The sequence below is a fragment of the Peromyscus californicus genome, unplaced genomic scaffold, assembly GCF_007827085.1.
Source record: "Peromyscus californicus insignis strain IS unplaced genomic scaffold, ASM782708v3 Scaffold_21__1_contigs__length_65335640, whole genome shotgun sequence".
NCBI classification, from domain to species: domain Eukaryota; kingdom Metazoa; phylum Chordata; class Mammalia; order Rodentia; family Cricetidae; genus Peromyscus; species Peromyscus californicus.
This window is the reverse complement of record NW_026294514.1, coordinates 63,466,085-63,483,397: the sequence shown is the minus strand read 5'-3', so window position 1 is coordinate 63,483,397 and position 17,313 is coordinate 63,466,085. Positions and strand designations below refer to the sequence as shown.

The window sequence follows — 17,313 nt, the reverse complement described above, 5'->3', positions numbered from 1 at the left end:
TGGCAGGTTGATTACATTGGACAACTTCCTTCGTGGAAAGGGTAATGTTTAGTCCTGACTGGGGTAGATACTTATTCTGGTTATGGATTTGCCTTTCCTGCATGTAATACACCTCTCCATTCTCTTTCTCAATTCCTCCAGTGCCATATTCTACCGCCTTGAGCAGTCTGTCTTCCGGACTGCCTGATTTATACAAGATCTAAACCAAGATATACTGTTCTAGCACCTGGGCACCAAAGGCCTAAGGCAACTGTCCAAGCCCTGACAGGTAGGTGAGGTCAGCGGAACTTACTGAACTGTCCTCAATAAGCTGGCAAAATTCCCTGCCTTCCATTATCAGCAACCATAGCAGAATGGACACCAAGTACCGCATGCTAGGTTCTATCACGGCCTGGAGTAGGGACAGTGAGAAAAGATCCAGGGCTTTGATGTCAAGAGATGGCCCTGAAACACAATCCTTGGCTTCTCCCCAATACCCATGATACTTTGCAGGAGCAGAATCGTGCATAGAACCCCAAACCTCTGATCCAGCCCCTGTAATTCTTTTCAGTGTCTTCAAGTCACGACTTAGCTCCTGCAAGGCATCACTGGTCTTGTGCACCACAAGTTCCCCACCCCGTCCCCATGAAGTTTTTGCAGGATAAAGGATAAAGAGGCATGGTGGAGAATTAAGGCGAAGGGGATGGATGCAGACTTCACGATAGAGGCAAGCAGTTAGGTGCCTGGGCTTGAAATCCCTTTTCTTGCCTAACAAATGTTGGAGGAGGAAAACATGAGAACAGGAGTTACCGGACGTGGGGGGTGGGGAGCTTCAGCATCTCCAAAGAGGAGGCTATATAGAGGAGCAGGGAGATGCAGTTTGTTAGAAGCACGTTGCCGGGCAACGCCGTGTTGACCGACGTGTGGAGATGCTTGTCATAGGCAGAGAGAAGGCAGGGGACCAAATTCCTGCGCGAGGACTGAATGAATGAATATGAGCTAGAGGTGGAAGGAGCCTCAACCTTCTTCAGCTACAGTGCTGAGCGATGCAGCTCGGCGCAGGCGCCAGGTCCTTCCGTGGAGGACGGGGCTGGGCGGGTTCGGGGCGGGGATAGAGGCTAGGACTCCGGAGCTATCTAAACTTCCGGTGCCTGCAGCGCAGCAAGAGGCAGCTGCACTGTTCGAGGTTGCACTGGCAGAGGCTGCAGGGAGCAGGCGCGGGTTAGCGCAGCCATGGTGAAGATCAGTTTCCAGCCCGCGGTGGCGGGCATCAAGGCCGATAAGGCCGACAAGGCAGCGGCATCTGGCCCGGCCTCGGCATCTGCCCCGGCCGCGGAGATCCTGCTGACGCCGGCGAGGGTGAGACGCACAGGGTCTCAGGTGGGGGTGGGGGTGGGGTGTCGAGGGATCTAGGCACTCCCCAGTGGCCGCGAAGACCCCAGGGACCCCGGAGCCACGAGCAGAGTCGGGGAGAGAGGTCTGAAAAAGGCTGGTCTATTCCTAACTGGGAAAGGGTCTTGGGTCCTTCCCCAAAGCGGCAGTCGAAAGCAAAGCAGTCCTAAAGTGGGGATGCTCACAGAGTCTCTTCCAAATGTGAGGGCCCCGAGGTGCCCAGTTCCAAGATAAAGGAAGGTGGCGGGCCCATGAAAGTTTGGGAAATGGTGATGAGGGTTTGCGTCTGGTTCCAATCAAGGGGGAGGGGCCGGGAAGCCAGTCCCCGGGTGGGGGATGGGAGGGTTGAACCTAGTTTCCCTAAAGTGGGGTGATGGGGCCTGATTAGTTGGGGAATTAGCTGGGGAAACCGGTCAGTAACAAAAGGGGAGGTGACATTGGTTTGGTCCCCAAATGGGGGGGCTGTGGTGGGTGAGGGATGGTGTTGGAACTGGCAAACCTTAAGTGATGAACCTTCTCCCATTTCACACCTGCGGGTCCGGCTTCCTTCTCCGCTTCCTTCTCCGGCCTGCAGCTGCACTGTTACTCTCCGCTGCGTGGGCTCCCCACTGCCCCGGTGCCCTCGGCATCCCTAGTCACTCAGCTGGCTTTGTGTGGAGTGGCCTCGGTGTGCCCCGCCTTCCCCCGGCTGAGGGGACCCCAGTTATTTCCGCCATGGAAAAGTGTCTGCTGTGTGGATTGTTTCGTGGGGACAATCACTGAGGGCAATCACTGACAGGGGAAGGAAAGCTGACCTAGCTGAGCTTCTTTTTGCTCCAGTAAGGGTGTTTTCTTGGCCACTTGCACACGCCCCCAAGCGGTTCTAGGGCACACCAAGCCCTGGCCTTTCCATCCAGGCAGAACTAAGAAAGCTCTTCCACTTCCTCCTCCGCAGATCAAGTTTTGAAGCTCTGTTTCAGTCTTGCCCTAGCGAGCTTTTGGAGAATGGTCTAGAAGAGAGGGTCATGCAGAAGTGGCCAGTCTGAGCAGACTATGACTCCGAAGATTGCCAGGGACGTGGGCAGCACCCAGGTCGGGGTTGAAGGGTCCCTGGACCTCCCACATGAGCAGCTTCTTCATCTGAAGACTAGATGGAGTCTTTAGATACTTGAACTGGTTTGCAGTTTTAAAAGTTTGCCCCAGGCTCTTAATCCTCCTCTACTACTTCAGGGAGGGGCCCTCCTTTCCTTTCAATCTGGGTATGGGGCCCCAGGAACTGGTTAAGTGGCAGATTGTTAAGACCTGGAACTGGAACCCAACTGCCTGATGCCACAGATCTGAGGAGGGGGAGGACAAAGTCGAACAGCTCTGAGAATGTCATTATCACCCCTTGAGAAGGAAGTCCCAGCGGATTCTACCCAGGGCACATGCTAGGGCAGCCTGCTGATGGTGTGGATAGGATGGCTGAGCCCAGTGCGAGGAAATTACAAGTTTTCTCATTAACCTCCGAAGACTTGGTTATATAAGTCTGTGCAATAAGATGGCAGTCTACAGATTAACACAAAACACAGGCTAATGATGAAGAAGCCATACAGAAAATATGAGCCTCGAAGGACCAGGTAGTTGGTTTTTATGTAGTGTGAGGGATCAGAGGCTAGGTGAGGGGAAGAAAGGTGTCCCAGGAACAAAAGAGGTTTTATTATTCGAGCAAAACCTCCCGGACGGCAACCCTCTAAAGACCACCAGTGGTTGTCTCTGTGGGCCAAGTGCCCACTCTTCAATGTTTTCTGCTGGTGAAAAGATCTTTCCTTCCTCATTGGGGCGGGGGAGGGGGAGCTTGCCTGCCTGTATCCCTGAAATAGCTCTTCGTGTCATTTTTTCCCCCTTGAGAACGGTTTTTCAGTACTATTTCTACATCTGCAGCCCCTCTCGATAGCCATTTCTGGATAGGCAGGGTGTTTGTTTTGGTCTCTCCCACCAGCACAACGCAAGCGACAACCAATGTCCAGCTTCTTGCTTTTATCAGACTTTTGAAGCTCATCAGCCCACCCTGCCCTCACCCAGCGTGAAATGGAAATGTCAACCTTGCCCTGCCCTGTGTGCTGTGTTAGTCATGGCCTGGAGCCTGCCCAGCAGCCTCCTTTATCACTATTGGGCTGGAGGGAGCTGAGGGAGCAGGCTGGGCAGTCAGGAGGAGGGATTAAAATACCTACACTTTCAGACAGAACTGTTTATTGGTAAACTCACACTACATGGCTTGCCCAAGCTCTGAACTGGTGTGAAGGGGCCATTGATATTGAGTGTCAGCTTTGTCTGTCTCGGCTGCTGCTAGGACCGTGAAAGACAGTTCACTCCTGCAAGCTTCTTCTTGCTCTCCCATTCCAGCAGGCATATTTCCCCTTGCCCAGTGCCTGGCATGGCAGTAAGAGCGGGCAGAGGCCCATGGCACAGCTGTAATTCAAGACAGAACGTGAGCCATTGTCAGCGCCCTGAGACATGAGCCAGGAGGCTAGAGGGGCAGGTCGGTGGATGCAGAGGCCCAGGAGCTGTTTTATCAAGGCAGGGCTTTTGGATTTTGTTCCATACTGATGACGAGCCATGAGGCAGCTTAGAAGAAGGTCTCTTTTAACTGTGAATGACCCTGGAGTCCCTCCTTGGTGTTCTGACTGACTCAAAACCTGTGGTCTCCAAAGGACCACTCAACGGATGAGGGAGCTGGGGCCTTTGGGCTCTTGTCAGCCTGTGTCCAGGCCTGGTGTGTGTGTGTGGGGGGGGGGGGGGGGACAGGGAAAGCTGCAGCAGGGCAACCTCCCCACAAGACCTGCCCCTCCTGAGCAAATACTGAAACAAGACTTGTTCCCAGACCTCAGACTAGAAGGAAGTTCCTAGGCTGGTTGGGGGAGGGGTGGGATTGGGGGGCCACCTGGACCTACAGCTCCCCAGCATCTCCACATGTCAGTTAGACTTCAATAATGAGGAACCTGCAGCCATGGCGTGGCCCCAGTGGGAAGCTCGTCACTGAAGCATGTGTTTGAGACCCTCCTGCATACAACCAAGTGGTCACTCCTCCCCTCCTCCCCTTTGGAGGCCCATTCTCACCCCTCTCCCACCGACTGACTGTACACACATGCGTGCACATAGGCCCCAGGGATGGGGGCTGCAAAGAAGGAAACACATTAAATTCAGCCGTCTTCTCAGCTCTGTAATTTTCTCGGTGGCATTTGTCTTTGATTAATGGCCCTTGAGTACCCCCCTCCCTCAGCCCACATACCTGTGGGTCAGATTTCACTCTGTGTGTGTGTGTGTGTGTGTGTGTGTGTGTGTGTGTGTGTGTGTCCCTGTCCTCAGGCTCTTGGCAGGAGGACGAGTAAGGGAAGGGGCTGTCTGTTCCTTGCCAGCTAGGAGAGCTGGTCTTCCTGGCTGAGAGGGCTAGGCCATAATGACCTTCAAAGAGGCAGCCCAGCCCCGTGTCCTTCCCCGTGTTAGCAGAATGGGAACTTCCAGAAAGAAGAGTTGCTCTGCTGGGTTTTTCTGCACCCCCTTTCCCCCTGCTGGTTCCCTCTCCTTTCTGTCTTCCCCTGGCTCCGCTGTTCAAGGCTGTCAGCAGACTGCTTATGAGGGGGAGTTTCTCTTCCCAAGGGGGAAAAAATGCTTATGATTAAAACCTCAGCCACACAGCTGGGCTTTCCCCTCTGTCCTGGGAGTCTCCAGTTCTTGGTTTGTGAGTGAGAAGAGATCGTCCAGCCTCCAGCCTCGTTTCTTTCTGCTTCAGATCCTTTCTGAGCCTTTTGTTTTCTAGAGAAGCCTGGGCTGTCTGGATGGAGGAGGAGAGGGAATTCTGGGTCCAGCCAGACACAGGGATCCTCGTAGCTGCAGCCTGCCCCCGGAGGCCTCAGACTGGAGTGGGTAGGGGTGGGAGGTCTCTGATGAGAAACCTCTGGACCTTGGCTATGCGTGCCGTATACTCAGGTGATGACTCTGCTTCTTGACCATCTGTGCACTAGTGCTCAGGGACAGTGGGTATTCGCCTGCCTCCCACCCCCAGCAAGGCCTCAGTCTGTCTGTCGGTCTGTCTCACACACACCCTTTGGCATCCTTGCCTCTGTGAACAGCGGCCTGAAGCCTGGGAAAGAGAAAAATGCCAAGGATAGGATTGGGGTGGAGACGGCTTGACAGTCCTCAGCCTTTCACCTGTGCTTGCAAAGTCGATATCTCCGTCCTTCCCTGCTTCCCACCAAGTATCCTTCAATTGTAGCATAATCCACTTGTATTTTGGCATTGTTACTGAGGGGTGGGAGACAGAGCTATCATCCTTTGAACTGTATCTCAGCTGAGCTGTGTTTCAGTTGGTGGTTTTCTATCCATTCTGCCCCTGGCTTTGCTAATTATCTTATGAGCACTGTTGAAAGCCCAGAAAAGCCTGAAGGCTGAGGCCCAGACCCCTCTTGGGTCCCCAGACGTCTGGCTCACATCCCTAACATGAGTGTGCAGAGAGGCATTTTGCTCAGAGGGCTTGTTGCCTTGGAAACACTATGCACCATCTTTCCACTTTCTAAAGGGAAGCCCCCAGTGCCTGACTGTTGGTAACTGTTGCATGGGGGAGGGAGAGCAACATTTCTCTGGTCTCCAGCAGGACAAGGGAGGAAGCAGCTAGAGTGGAGGCTATCCCACCAGAAGGCTAGCTGGCCGCCCTTCACTGCTACCCCATGATCCTCAGACTCCAAAGGTCTCTGCTTGTGTGAGATCACAGTCTACAGTGGCCCCCCAGTGGGGACAGCAAGCCTTCTAGGGTTGGAAGTTAAACCTTGGCTTTGACTGTCCAGCAGACAAAAGCAGTGCTGGGCTTTTTGTCCTCAAGTAGAGACATCCGAGATTTCCTTGCCAGCCCTCACTTCCAGCAGGTCTGCTCAGTCCTGTGTTTCTGAGGGTTTGGTTCAACAGGCCGGAGTGTTGGATGGGCAGCGAGATGATGGAGCCCCAGCTTTGTGTCAAAAGAGGTGAACAAGAGCCATCATTAGCACAGGGAAGATTTACGCTTTCCTTTTTCCCCTCTGAAGGGTTTGATAATTTTAGACCATGAAATGAACTGACAGGAAACGGATTCACAGGAAAAACAAACTAAATTTTATATATGCATCAATACAGGAGCCATAAACAAGGTTGAAGTCTTAAAGAAAAGGCCAGATAGCTGAAGCTTACACAGTATAATGAGCTACAGGAAGAAACAGGGATTTGAGGCAGCTGGTGAGGGGCCATGCAAGTCATGGAGGGGATGAGAACACATGGGGGCAAGGTTAACATCTTCAGAAGATGTTTCCCAGGTAACAGTTACCTCTGGGGAGACCAAGCAGGGCAAGCTGTGTGTCTGAGCTCAATCCCTGCTGCTCAATTGCCAGAAGATCTTTCCTAGACAGGCATGGGATCTGAGAGACGGCCTCTGGGCACTCCTCTGGTGCAAATGGATGTCAATTCCTTCTAGAAAAAGAACAGCTTTCAGAGCCCACCCACATCTGCCAGGTCTGCAGAGGGCTGCACTTTCTCTAATAACCAACTGGGAATCCATCAAAGAAATATATTGAGATATTGAGAGTGGAATAGTTTCATCTCCCTCATTGTTCTGACTACTAAATGTGTATAGATACCACCCAAGCTGGGTAAGGTGAGGGGATCCCCAGTCTTTCCAGTCAAGGGTCCTGGTCAGATTACACATGACCACTCTTCCTTCACCTGGGGCCATTGCAGCCTCAACTCCTGCCTGCCAAGTCCTCACCTCTCCCTGCCTCCCTTCAAGAAGTCTCTGTGTCCACCCCGTCCCCGAGTCCGTGAGGACCTGGACTAGCCAGAGCTTCCCAGGCTAGCGGATGTTGGCCACAGGTGCAAGGCTGGAAGGCTCGCCTGTGGTTTCCATGTGCATAGCACACTCTCACACAGTTCGCCGTGCCCCTCCCCCACTTCTCCTTTATTTCCTCGCTAGCTCTCCCAAGCTAGCTCTTCTGGTTTTCCAGAAACACCAGAGCGGAAGAATAGCTGCAATGGCGGCCCTAGAAGGGAAGGCCTGGCCCACAGATCTACTATTTTTATCCCATAGTTTGTCCTCTACAAAGAGCTTTCAGGTTCATTGTCTCTTTTAATCCCTGGAGGCTGGTCACCTCAGATGACCTCGGGATGGATGATCCCTACTCTGGACCCAGTAGCTCCGCCAACCATCTAGATACAGTGTGGTCTTGGAATGTATTGTGCCCCAAGGGCAATCTTTCCTGCTTCTAAGCTAGGCACTTGGTTTTTGTTTTTGGGTTTTTTTTTGTTTTTTTTTTTTTTTGGTTTTTTTTGTTTGGTTGGTTGGTTTTTTTGTTTTTCAAGATGGGGTTTCTCTGTTTAACAACAGCTCTGGCTGTCCTGGAACTCACTTTGTAGACCAGGCTGGCCTTGAACTCACAGAGATCTGCCTGCCTCTGCCTCCCAAGTGCTAGGATTAAAGGCATGCGCCACCATGCCAGGCCACTAGACCTTTCTTGGGATCACGTATGACCACAGGATCGCAAAGTGCAATTGCAAAGCCGTGGCAGCCCCTGCCGCTCCGGTCAGCAGCTGTCCTAAACCAGTTTCCTGGAGGCCAGAACCAGGAGTAGGGTGCAGGGTGGCCAAGGTTTGATCTTGTGGGAGGGTCCCCACTGTGGATGTGGGAACCCAAGACATTTTCTGTCCCTTTCCTAGAGATTGGGTTGGAGAGTGCCAGACCGTGGGGAATCAGACCCTCTGGTGGGGTTCACCCTACTCCTAAGGCCCAAGCCCAGGACCCCTTTGCTGTGTTAAGTGCTTGTCCTAAGTAACTAGACGGCCATGTCCTCACCCTCCCAACACCTCTTGAAAAAAAGAGAAATGACACAATCCCACAATGTCTGGCTGGAAATGGAAGAGGGGGTCAATCAGACCTGCTTACCTAAGGCCTATGGAAAAACTCCATTCCCCAGTCGGCTCGTCTTCTCAATGTTGGGAAGGGAGTTCTGTAGATATTGACCTTTGACCTCTCTTGGCCATATCTGAATGGTGTAAAAAAAAAAAAAACAGGGTCAATGGTGGACACTAGAGGAAGAAACAAGCCTGGTGGTGCCTGTAGCATCACCATGGATAGATGAGGGCCAGCCTGGGCTACTGTAGGGGGAAAGAGATAGTCAAGAGGTGGCCCTCAGGTCCTCTCCAGTCCCAGGCAGAGTAGTCCTGGTGATTTCATACTCACAGACCATCCACCAGCCCAGACATGTGTGGCCTGGAGGTGAGTCCGAGAGTCCTGGCTCCTGAAGCAGGTTCTTTCGTGGGACCTGTGGCCTTGCCTCCCAGACAGTCATGTTTCTTTCCTAGTGAGGGCTTCCAGATGCTTCAAGTTCCATCTTGTGCACTTTACGTATGACACAGTGGAGGGACAGGTCAGTACGGGGACTGCAGCAGGCCCAGGGCTGCTTGGCTAGCGATGAGCACCTGTGCCTGTATCCTCTGGGCCTCCCAGAGCCCCTGCCTCCCTCAGTCAGTGATCATCATTGTAGATTCCCGAAACTTCCACATCCATCCATGATTGGCTAATTTCACTTGTCAGCCTGATTAGATTAAGACATACCTTTGCATGTGTTTGTGAAGGTTTTCCCACAGACATAAAGTGGAAGGAGGAGAGACTCGCTCTAAATGTGGGTAGCACTAGCCTGTGGGCTGAAGTCCCAGACTGAATACAAAGGGCAAGTGGAGGGAGCTGGCTGAGTGCCAGCATTCATCTCTGTGCCACTCGATCTCCCAGATGTGAGCATGTACTGTGCAGATCCACACCGTGATGGACTGTGACGTAAAGCACACTCTTCCGTCCTCAGGCTGTTTCTTCTCAGGGTCCACAGCCACAAGAAAAGTAACTAATACATGCCCCATCACCCACTGTCCTCATCCCAGCCCATCCTGCGCCTCCACCTTACAGATCAGGTCTTGTCACTCTCCAGCTCTGCTCTTTCTTGCCTCCCCATCACCCAGGACAGCAGCACTTAGCCTACCAGATGCGTTCTAGCTCCCATGAACTCCTTGGTCTAATCCAGTCACTCATGCCATCTGATGTGCCCTATTTTATGTTTGAATGACTAGAGCAGTGGTTCTCAACCTTCCAATAATGCAACCCTTTAATATAGTTCCTCGTGTTGGGGTGACTCCCCCAACCATAAAATTATTGTCATTGCTCCTTCATAACTGTAATTTTGCTCCTGTTATGAATCGTAATGTGAATTTTTTTTTTTTTTTGAGAAAGAGGCTTGCCAAAGGGGTTGCACCCCATAGGTTGAGAACCACTGGACTAGAGGGTGGTTAAGCTGGTCCAGTAACAGGATCTAAATTCAGGTAATTCAAAGTGTGCTTCCAGGCAAGTTTCCGTTTCTTTCCAGTTTGGCGGGGGTGGGGGGACACGGACTTTGTCCAAGTTCCTCCTTTCAGACAATCTGTTGTCCTTCTGTCCCCCACCCCCACCCCAGGGCTCCGAGCCCAGCTAGAGGGGTGATCTCACTTAGGGGATGAGGAATTCAGAAGAGTGGTACCCTCTGGGGCATCTCATTGACCACAGCACTTCTGTTCACAGGAGGAGCGCCCCCCTCGCCAGCGCTCCAGGAAAGGGGGCTCCGTGGGTGGCGTGTGCTACCTGTCTATGGGCATGGTGGTGCTGCTCATGGGCCTTGTCTTTGCCTCCGTCTACATCTACAGATACTTCTTCCTTGCTCAGGTGAGGAGCCAGGCAGATGGATGGGGGAAGGCTAGCACCAAGACATGGGTAAAGGAAGTCTGCTGAGGGCATGGGGATCACATGAAGGGAAAGTAGGAAGACCCTGGCCCAGGCATGCCTAGAAGACAGTCCTCATTCCTTCCCAGTGTCCCCTTGCCTTGCCTCACCTCTTATTCTGGAGAGAGAGTCAAGCAAGGATCCAGTCACCCCACTCCTACCCCCAATGGCCAGTGTTGCTCTGAAGCACTGTCATCAGGAGAGAGGTTGGGAGTTTATGAATCTCTGGAGCTCAGACCTTGTATCTAGGGGTCGTACTTTCCTTGTGTGGACATTTGGATTTGAGTGCTGGGCAGCTTATGCATGGTTTACCACAGCCTGCTTCAAGGTCTACAGGGGAGCTCACTTGTCTTCCCCAACACATACCCACTAGAGATTTAGGCCCAAAGCTGGACCACCCAGACCCGGGGAAGAGGAAGGGTTACCATACTTGAGTACTGAATTGAACTGAAGTATAAGTAGCTTGAGAGATAAAACATGGGTGGATCAACAGGGAAGCTCAGGGTGTCTTACGGTCTAGGGTTTCCAGTCACTGTGGACCCAGCTGACCCTTACATCTTCTAAGCTTTTAAGGTTGTTGTCACCTAGCTTTTCCACACTAGAAATTACCTGAGAGTTTGTGCTCTGTGGACCTGTGCCCTGGGGACTTCAACTCCCACATCTCTCTCACCTTTGGAACTTCCCCGGACAGCAGGCTAACTAACTGCACCTTCAAGGCTAGCCTTTTACATTGGTGTCCTCGCTCTCCGGGGCAGGACCCTCTCCTGGTCTTTTCCTGCAGAGCCTCTGCTCTGTCTCCTCTCTTCCCAGACCTTGTGTGTGCTTTTGAAGGGTTCCTCACCCCACCCCACTTCCCGGGAAGCGTGGGTGTTCCAGACCGTCCCTGGGGCAGTCTACGGTTGGCCTGTTAGCCATGTCGGGTCTGCCCCTGGCTTCCTCAAGCCCTCAGGGCTCCCATGTGGCCGGATGTTCCATCATCCTAGCAGAATCTCTCCTCGGACTAAGAAGGGGGTGGAATTCTGCCCAGTACATGTCATGGAGTCCCTAGGAGCCTCTGAGTTTCTAGAGAAGACAGGGTGGTGGCCTCATCACCAGTAATACCATCTTACTTCCCCTGGATGATGGGCGATGGAGCCATCTGCCTGGTGGGGCAGGGCAAGGCCAGGAGTGGGGTGAGATTTATCCATGAGAAGAGCATGGGAATGGAGTGGCATTGTCTTGGAGCTCTTCACCTACCCATCTTATCTTCTACCCAAGTGTCTGCAGGCAGGCACCCCTGGTGGTGTTCCCAGCCTGTTCGTCCCTTGGCTTCTCCCTCCTGCCTACCCGAGCTTTCTGTAGGATTTACTGTTCTGTCCCTCCACAGGGATAGTGGGTCCTCTTCTTATTTGCCTGGCCATTTCACAGATCTAAGACTTTGAGACCAGGTAGGCCTTTGGGATCTTATGCTTTACAGATAGGGAAACTGAGGCTCAGAGTAGTCTTCCACCTAGGAACCTGTTTATCCTGCCCTTCATTTGTGAGGCTGAAGTGACTTCTCTGAGATCCAGCTTCTCTCTCCTTACTAGCAGACCTGGACTCTGACCTACCTCCCCATTCCTCTGTTTCCCCGTCTCTGAGAAAGTCTTAGGTTCCACCCTGCCTGCTTCCCAGATCTGAAGTAGGCAGACAGGCAGTGTGGCTGTGTCACCACCCTGTGTGACTGTCTGCCTCTCCCCTCACCTTGTGCAGCTGGCCCGAGATAACCTCTTCCACTGTGGCGTGCTCTACGAAGACTCCCTGTCCTCCCAGATCCGGACTCGGATGGAACTGGAGGAAGATGTGAAAATCTATCTTGAGGAGAACTATGAACGCATCAATGTCCCTGTGCCCCAGTTTGGTGGTGGGGACCCTGCAGACATTATCCATGACTTCCAGCGGGTGAGGCTGATTTGTGGGTGGCTAGTAGGTGACTGGGATCTGGGGTGGGGCAGTAGAGAGTGTTCTGGGGACCCAGAGCAAGGAGTAAGAACACCAACAAGGGTTGTATGTACGCTGTACAGCAGGTGTCTTTGGTCACCTTAACTGGCCTTTAGATACTGCTTTTATTATGAAGGTAGTACTGTTGGTTATTGCCAGTGGCAGACTAGGGTCGGGGTGGACCGCTTTGTCCTGGGCTTTCTGACAGTTATAGGGGTTGGCTGTCCCTGTGAGGCCAAGGGTCCTGGATCTGTTTGCATTTGTACAGCCACCATCACAGTGTACAGCCGAGCGGGTGTCTATTTGTGTAACAACACCCCGATAAAGTCGGGCTCCCCGCCAGCACTCAGAAAGGTTCCCTCTTGCTTTTTTCCAGTCGGTTCCCTTCCTCCTTGAGGTCGCCACTCTTGTCCCTGGCTGCTTTTGAGATCAGTGAGACGTAGGCTTCAGTCTTCTTCCCTAGGCCTTCCAAGCTTCTGTGTTAACCCAGCGCTTCCTTGAGTGTTCTGTAGCAGTGGCCTCTGGATCCTGCAGTGTAGCATGCCTCCCTGAGGCAAGGGACCTTGCTGGGGATTGGAGGTGGCCAGGAACTTGCTCCTGTGTCCCATAAGGCCAGCTAGACCTCACCATTTTGATGAAATGCATAGTGGGATATAATCGTATGCCCTTCTCCTCACTAGCTGTGCAATCCCCAGAAAGACCATTTATAGCAGCGGAGGCCTTGAACAACCAGTGTGCTCTTGTCTGTTAAGTGGCACGTCCACCAGCCTAGAGAGGAGCAGGAGGAGGGGGCACTCCCTAGCTGGATGTCCAGGAACTTGGGGGAGGGCACCACTCCTGAGACCCCAGACCCCATTGATGGCCCGGTAGGATTCAGACCTCTGCTGGCTGAAAACCCCCAGCAGGCTGGCCTGGTCCAGGCCTTTGCCTTCCACAGAGACTGACGGATACCTCCTCCCTCCTAGGGTCTCACTGCCTACCACGACATCTCCCTGGACAAGTGCTACGTTATCGAACTCAACACCACCATTGTGCTACCCCCTCGAAACTTCTGGGAGCTCCTCATGAATGTGAAGGTGGGCAGCCTCTTATTGTTCATACCTGTCCCCTCCCCTGAGGAGACCAAGCCTAAAGGGGGAGTCTGGGACACTGTCCCTGCACCCACAAAGGATTGCTTCTCCACCATTCTTGAGCCACATCCTCAGAGTCGTTTCCCCTTTTCCTCTCCCCAACTCACAGAATGCCAAGTGAGTTGGCATTCAAATGCATGCTTTGGGTCAGTAGTGAGGGCAGTGGGTGCAGGCCCTATCTCCAGGAGCACTTCCCTTAAAGTGGGAGGCCAGACATGCACACATGCCAAAGCTCACCACAGTATAGGACAGGTGCCGGCGTTGGCTATCAAAGGGCTTCTGGGAGTGAGAAAGTAGTGTGTTGGGACAGTAGTCATTTCAGATGTAGAACAAGGGTGTGGGGGAGCCCCAGGGGAAAGTGGGCAGTGGGAGGGGCCTGAAGGCCGTGATTTGACATACTACCCCCACCTCCTCCATTTTGCAGAGAGGAACCTACCTCCCACAGACGTACATCATCCAGGAGGAGATGGTGGTGACGGAGCTTGTCAGTGACAAGGAGGCTCTGGGCTCCTTCATCTACCATCTGTGCAATGGGAAGGACACGTACCGACTGCGGCGCCGGGCCACCCGGAGGCGTGAGTGACAGATGTGTCCCAGGCTCCAAACCCCAGCCAGGCTCTGACAGGACCTAGCTCAGCCATCCTAGCAGCAATTATAGCCTAACTGCAGTGAATGTCAGTCAAGCACTTAGGACGTGCCGGGCATTGCCTCACTTATCCTCACCACTGTCATCATCATTTTTATTCTAACTGTGCATTTTAAAGGAAACTGAGGCACAGAGGGTAAAGTAGCACCTTGAAGGTTTTAACAGCAGAGCTATGACAGGCACATAGTGAGCCTGACTTAGGAGCACTCTCTACTTCATGGTGCTGTTTTGGGGTGTCACTTTCTGGCTTTCCCCTGTCTGCCTTGCCAGGCCCCAGGGCTCTCAGGCTCAGAGGCTGGCCATCTTTCTGGGCCTGGACACAGGCCTAACTGGGACTTTCTTTTTTCTTCCCAGGGATCAACAAACGTGGGGCCAAGAACTGCAATGCCATCCGTCACTTTGAGAACACCTTCGTGGTGGAGACGCTCATCTGCGGGGTGGTGTGAGGCCTTCCCTCCAGGCCCGCCCTGCCCTCTTCTTCCTCCTCCTGGCCGCTCTCCGGCCCTCCTCCTCCCTTTGCTTAGCTTGTACCTTGGGCACTTTTCCATAGATGTGACATGTTCCACTATTCTTTCCAGTCCCACCCTCCTCTCTGTACCAGGGCCGTGATCTCTCGAGGGGACCTCTGTGTCTGCTGGTCTTTCAGGTGTGAGGGGACAGTTGCCCAAGATGGTTTCTGTAATCGTTGTTTTAATTCAACTCCCCAGTGGCTGGGCCAAGGGGAAGGACTAAAGGGAGGGGCTGGATATGTGAAAGCCCGGGTCAGGGGCAAGAGCATGGATGAGGCTTGGCATGGGGTTCAGAAATAGCACCCCCACAATTGGGCAAGTCCCCAAAGACTTTCTTCATGCACAGCACACTTCCTCTGTTCTCCTGGTTCTTAGGCCTAAGTGTGGACTAAGGGTGGGGAAATGTGTCCTGGGTTGGACCCATCAGAGCACAAGAGCAGGGCTATCCTGGGCTCTCCCTGGGATTCATGTCAGTGCCTTCGTCCCGCCGGCAGGAGCCTGGAGTTTGAGGGTGGGATGAGTCTGCTAAGCACAACTGTTCTCTGAGTGGAACCAAAGAAATGAGGAGCTGGGCCGCCCTGGCCTGGCGCCTAGGAACACAGGAGCAGGTGGGTACAGAAGTCACCAGCTGTGAGCTGCGGGCCCTGGCAGTGGGTGGGGCACATGCCTCTTCCTCCATGCCAGGGCTACTGGAAAAGATGGAAGCGGGAAGAAGAGCCACCTGGTACTTTCATCCCTGCTTCCTCTTCCGTTCCGGATCTATCCCCACTGTCCAGGGGTGTGTGATGTTTCTCCTTTCCTTCTTTTGCATGTTTTTACTGATGTTCGTGCTGGTCGCCCTCAGCCCTGAGCCTGGGAGAGGCTTTGGCACCTCGGGTCAGACTTGGGCTCTCCATGGCGGTGAAGCTCTCAAATGCTTTGTATATTTTCTCTATTAGATCTCTTTTCAGAAGTGTCTGTAGAAAATTAAAAAAAAAAAAACAAACTCATGGCCCTGGTGTCGTGGCTATGGCTAGTTATGGGTATCTTATGGGTTGGAGTGCTCTGAGGACAAAGTAATGGGGGTGGGGGACAGGAAGAAGCCAACGGACCTTGGCATTCCCTGGGTCAGGAAGGGAGTGTGGGGTGTCCCCTCCCTTGCTTTCCTAGATCCCCTGGACTAAGGCCTGAGCCAAGTTGTGCTCACATTTGTAGCTGGAAGTACCCAGAGAGCTTTAGGGAACCACTCAAGGTCAAGCTGCTTTAGAGTGCAGATAAAGCACCCTGCTGCATGGTTCGTGACAGACAATCATTATTGCGTGTCCTTAGGCACAAGGACAGTGTCATATTTACCACGATGCCTAGGAAATTAGTAATTGTTCTTGGTGGATCAGAAATAGTTGCAGGGTCAAGTTCTCCAGGGAAGGAGGCAGAGAGGGCTGGCGAGGGCCTTAGTAAGTGGACACAGGCAGTAGAATGGAATGGTGCCCTGGGATTGAGGGTGGGTGGGGACATGCAGACACACCTTATCTGAACACAGGACCTCTTGCATGATTTGTTTTGCTTATATTCTAAATATAATGCAATCCACCACAGTGCTTGCCAGATTTGTTTTTGGACTTGACCCATTCAGTTCTGGGAGAAAGTAAACATTAGGGAAGGCTAGATAAATCCTGCAAAGATCAAAGAACTTCCCTTCACACCCACAGCAGGACTGTAGTCAGAAGGTTTCTCCGGTCCAGCTCGGCCCCGTGGTCCCACAGCTGCTTATAAAATAATCATTCAGAGGCTTATTATCTACAAGCTGTATGGTCTATGGCAGGCCTCTTGCTAGCTAGCTCTCACATCTTAACCCATTCCTATTATCTTTGTTTTGCCACATGTTCTGTGGCTCACTGGTCTGCTGGCATGTCCCTTGGGCAGCAGGCTGGCCTCTCCCCAGACTCGGCCTTTCTCTTTCCTGTTTCTCTCCTTAGGTTTCCCGCCTGCCTCTAAGCTGCCTTGCCATAGGCCAAAGCAGCTTATTTATTAACCAGTGGGAACAACATATATTCACAGCATACAGAAAGACACCTCCCCAGCATAGGATAAATGACAATAATTACAGAGTTTGGAGTGGTAAAGGAAGAGGTCAATGGGACACAGTGGGGGGGGGGGGGCAGAATTGGCTAAAATTACAGGGGAATTTAATACATGGTTTCCCGTGGCATTTCAAGTTAGTGGAGACATATGGGTTATTTTAATGAAACAGCTGATTAGCCATCCAATAAACCTGGATCCTGCCTCCCTGAACAAAATTGATTCTGAATGAATCAAGTTTTATACATAAAATAAAGCCAGTGTTTGAAAAAAAAAAACAATTAAAAGTAATATAAGCATCACCCCCACTAAGTAAGAATTAATGAAGAGTTTAAATTTATATATAGCAAGGTCTACCACAGCTTATAAATAGCAATCACAATCTCAGGGGATGTAATTATCAAACACAATGTAAAAGAGCTATTTTCCTTAATATTCAAAGTCTTTTGGTTTGGTTTGGTTTCGTTTTGGGTTTTGTTTTGTTTTGGGTTTGGTTTTTTGCTTTTGTTTTTTCAAGACAGGGTTTCTCTGTCCTGGCTGTCCTGGAACTTGCTCTGCAGAGCAGGCTGGCCTCGAACTCATAGAGATCCTCCTGCCCCTGGCGCCAAGCACTGGGATTAAAGGCGTGTGCTGCCACCACCACCACCACCATCACCCCACTTAAAACCTTTTTTTTTTTTTCCAAAATAGGTTGAGATGTTTAATTGTAGCTGTGAAGAACACAGATCAAAACTATGAAGAACAATTTTATACATCAAGTCAGGGTTGGTGTTTTCATTTGGGGTTGTGCTTTGTATTGTGAAGCATTTGTTACATACAAAATACTTGATATCATTAGTGTGGCATTACCAATCAGATATA

The 17,313-nt window shown here is 52.0% G+C and overlaps 1 protein-coding gene across 1 annotated transcript; it reads left to right on the top strand.

The window, feature by feature from the left end:
* The first annotated feature begins 1,114 nt into the window (after positions 1–1,114).
* Itm2c (integral membrane protein 2C) lies at positions 1,115–15,383 on the top strand. Its single transcript, XM_052750547.1, has 6 exons — positions 1,115–1,338; positions 9,953–10,093; positions 11,882–12,070; positions 13,075–13,185; positions 13,664–13,814; positions 14,240–15,383. The coding sequence occupies exons 1-6, from the start codon at positions 1,213–1,215 to the stop codon at positions 14,329–14,331; spliced, it is 810 nt and encodes a 269-aa protein (XP_052606507.1). The 5' UTR covers positions 1,115–1,212; the 3' UTR covers positions 14,332–15,383.
* The last annotated feature ends 1,930 nt before the right edge of the window (positions 15,384–17,313 follow it).

Bases quoted from the DNA above. Each gene is read 5' to 3' on its own strand.
- Itm2c (XM_052750547.1), top strand. From the start codon at position 1,213: ATGGTGAAGATCAGTTTCCAGCCCGCGGTGGCGGGCATCAAGGCCGAT. The intron at 13,186-13,663 runs GTGGGCAGCCTC...TCCATTTTGCAG, and splicing joins AGCTCCTCATGAATGTGAAG to AGAGGAACCTACCTCCCACA. The intron at 13,815-14,239 runs GTGAGTGACAGA...TTTTCTTCCCAG, and splicing joins GCGCCGGGCCACCCGGAGGC to GGATCAACAAACGTGGGGCC.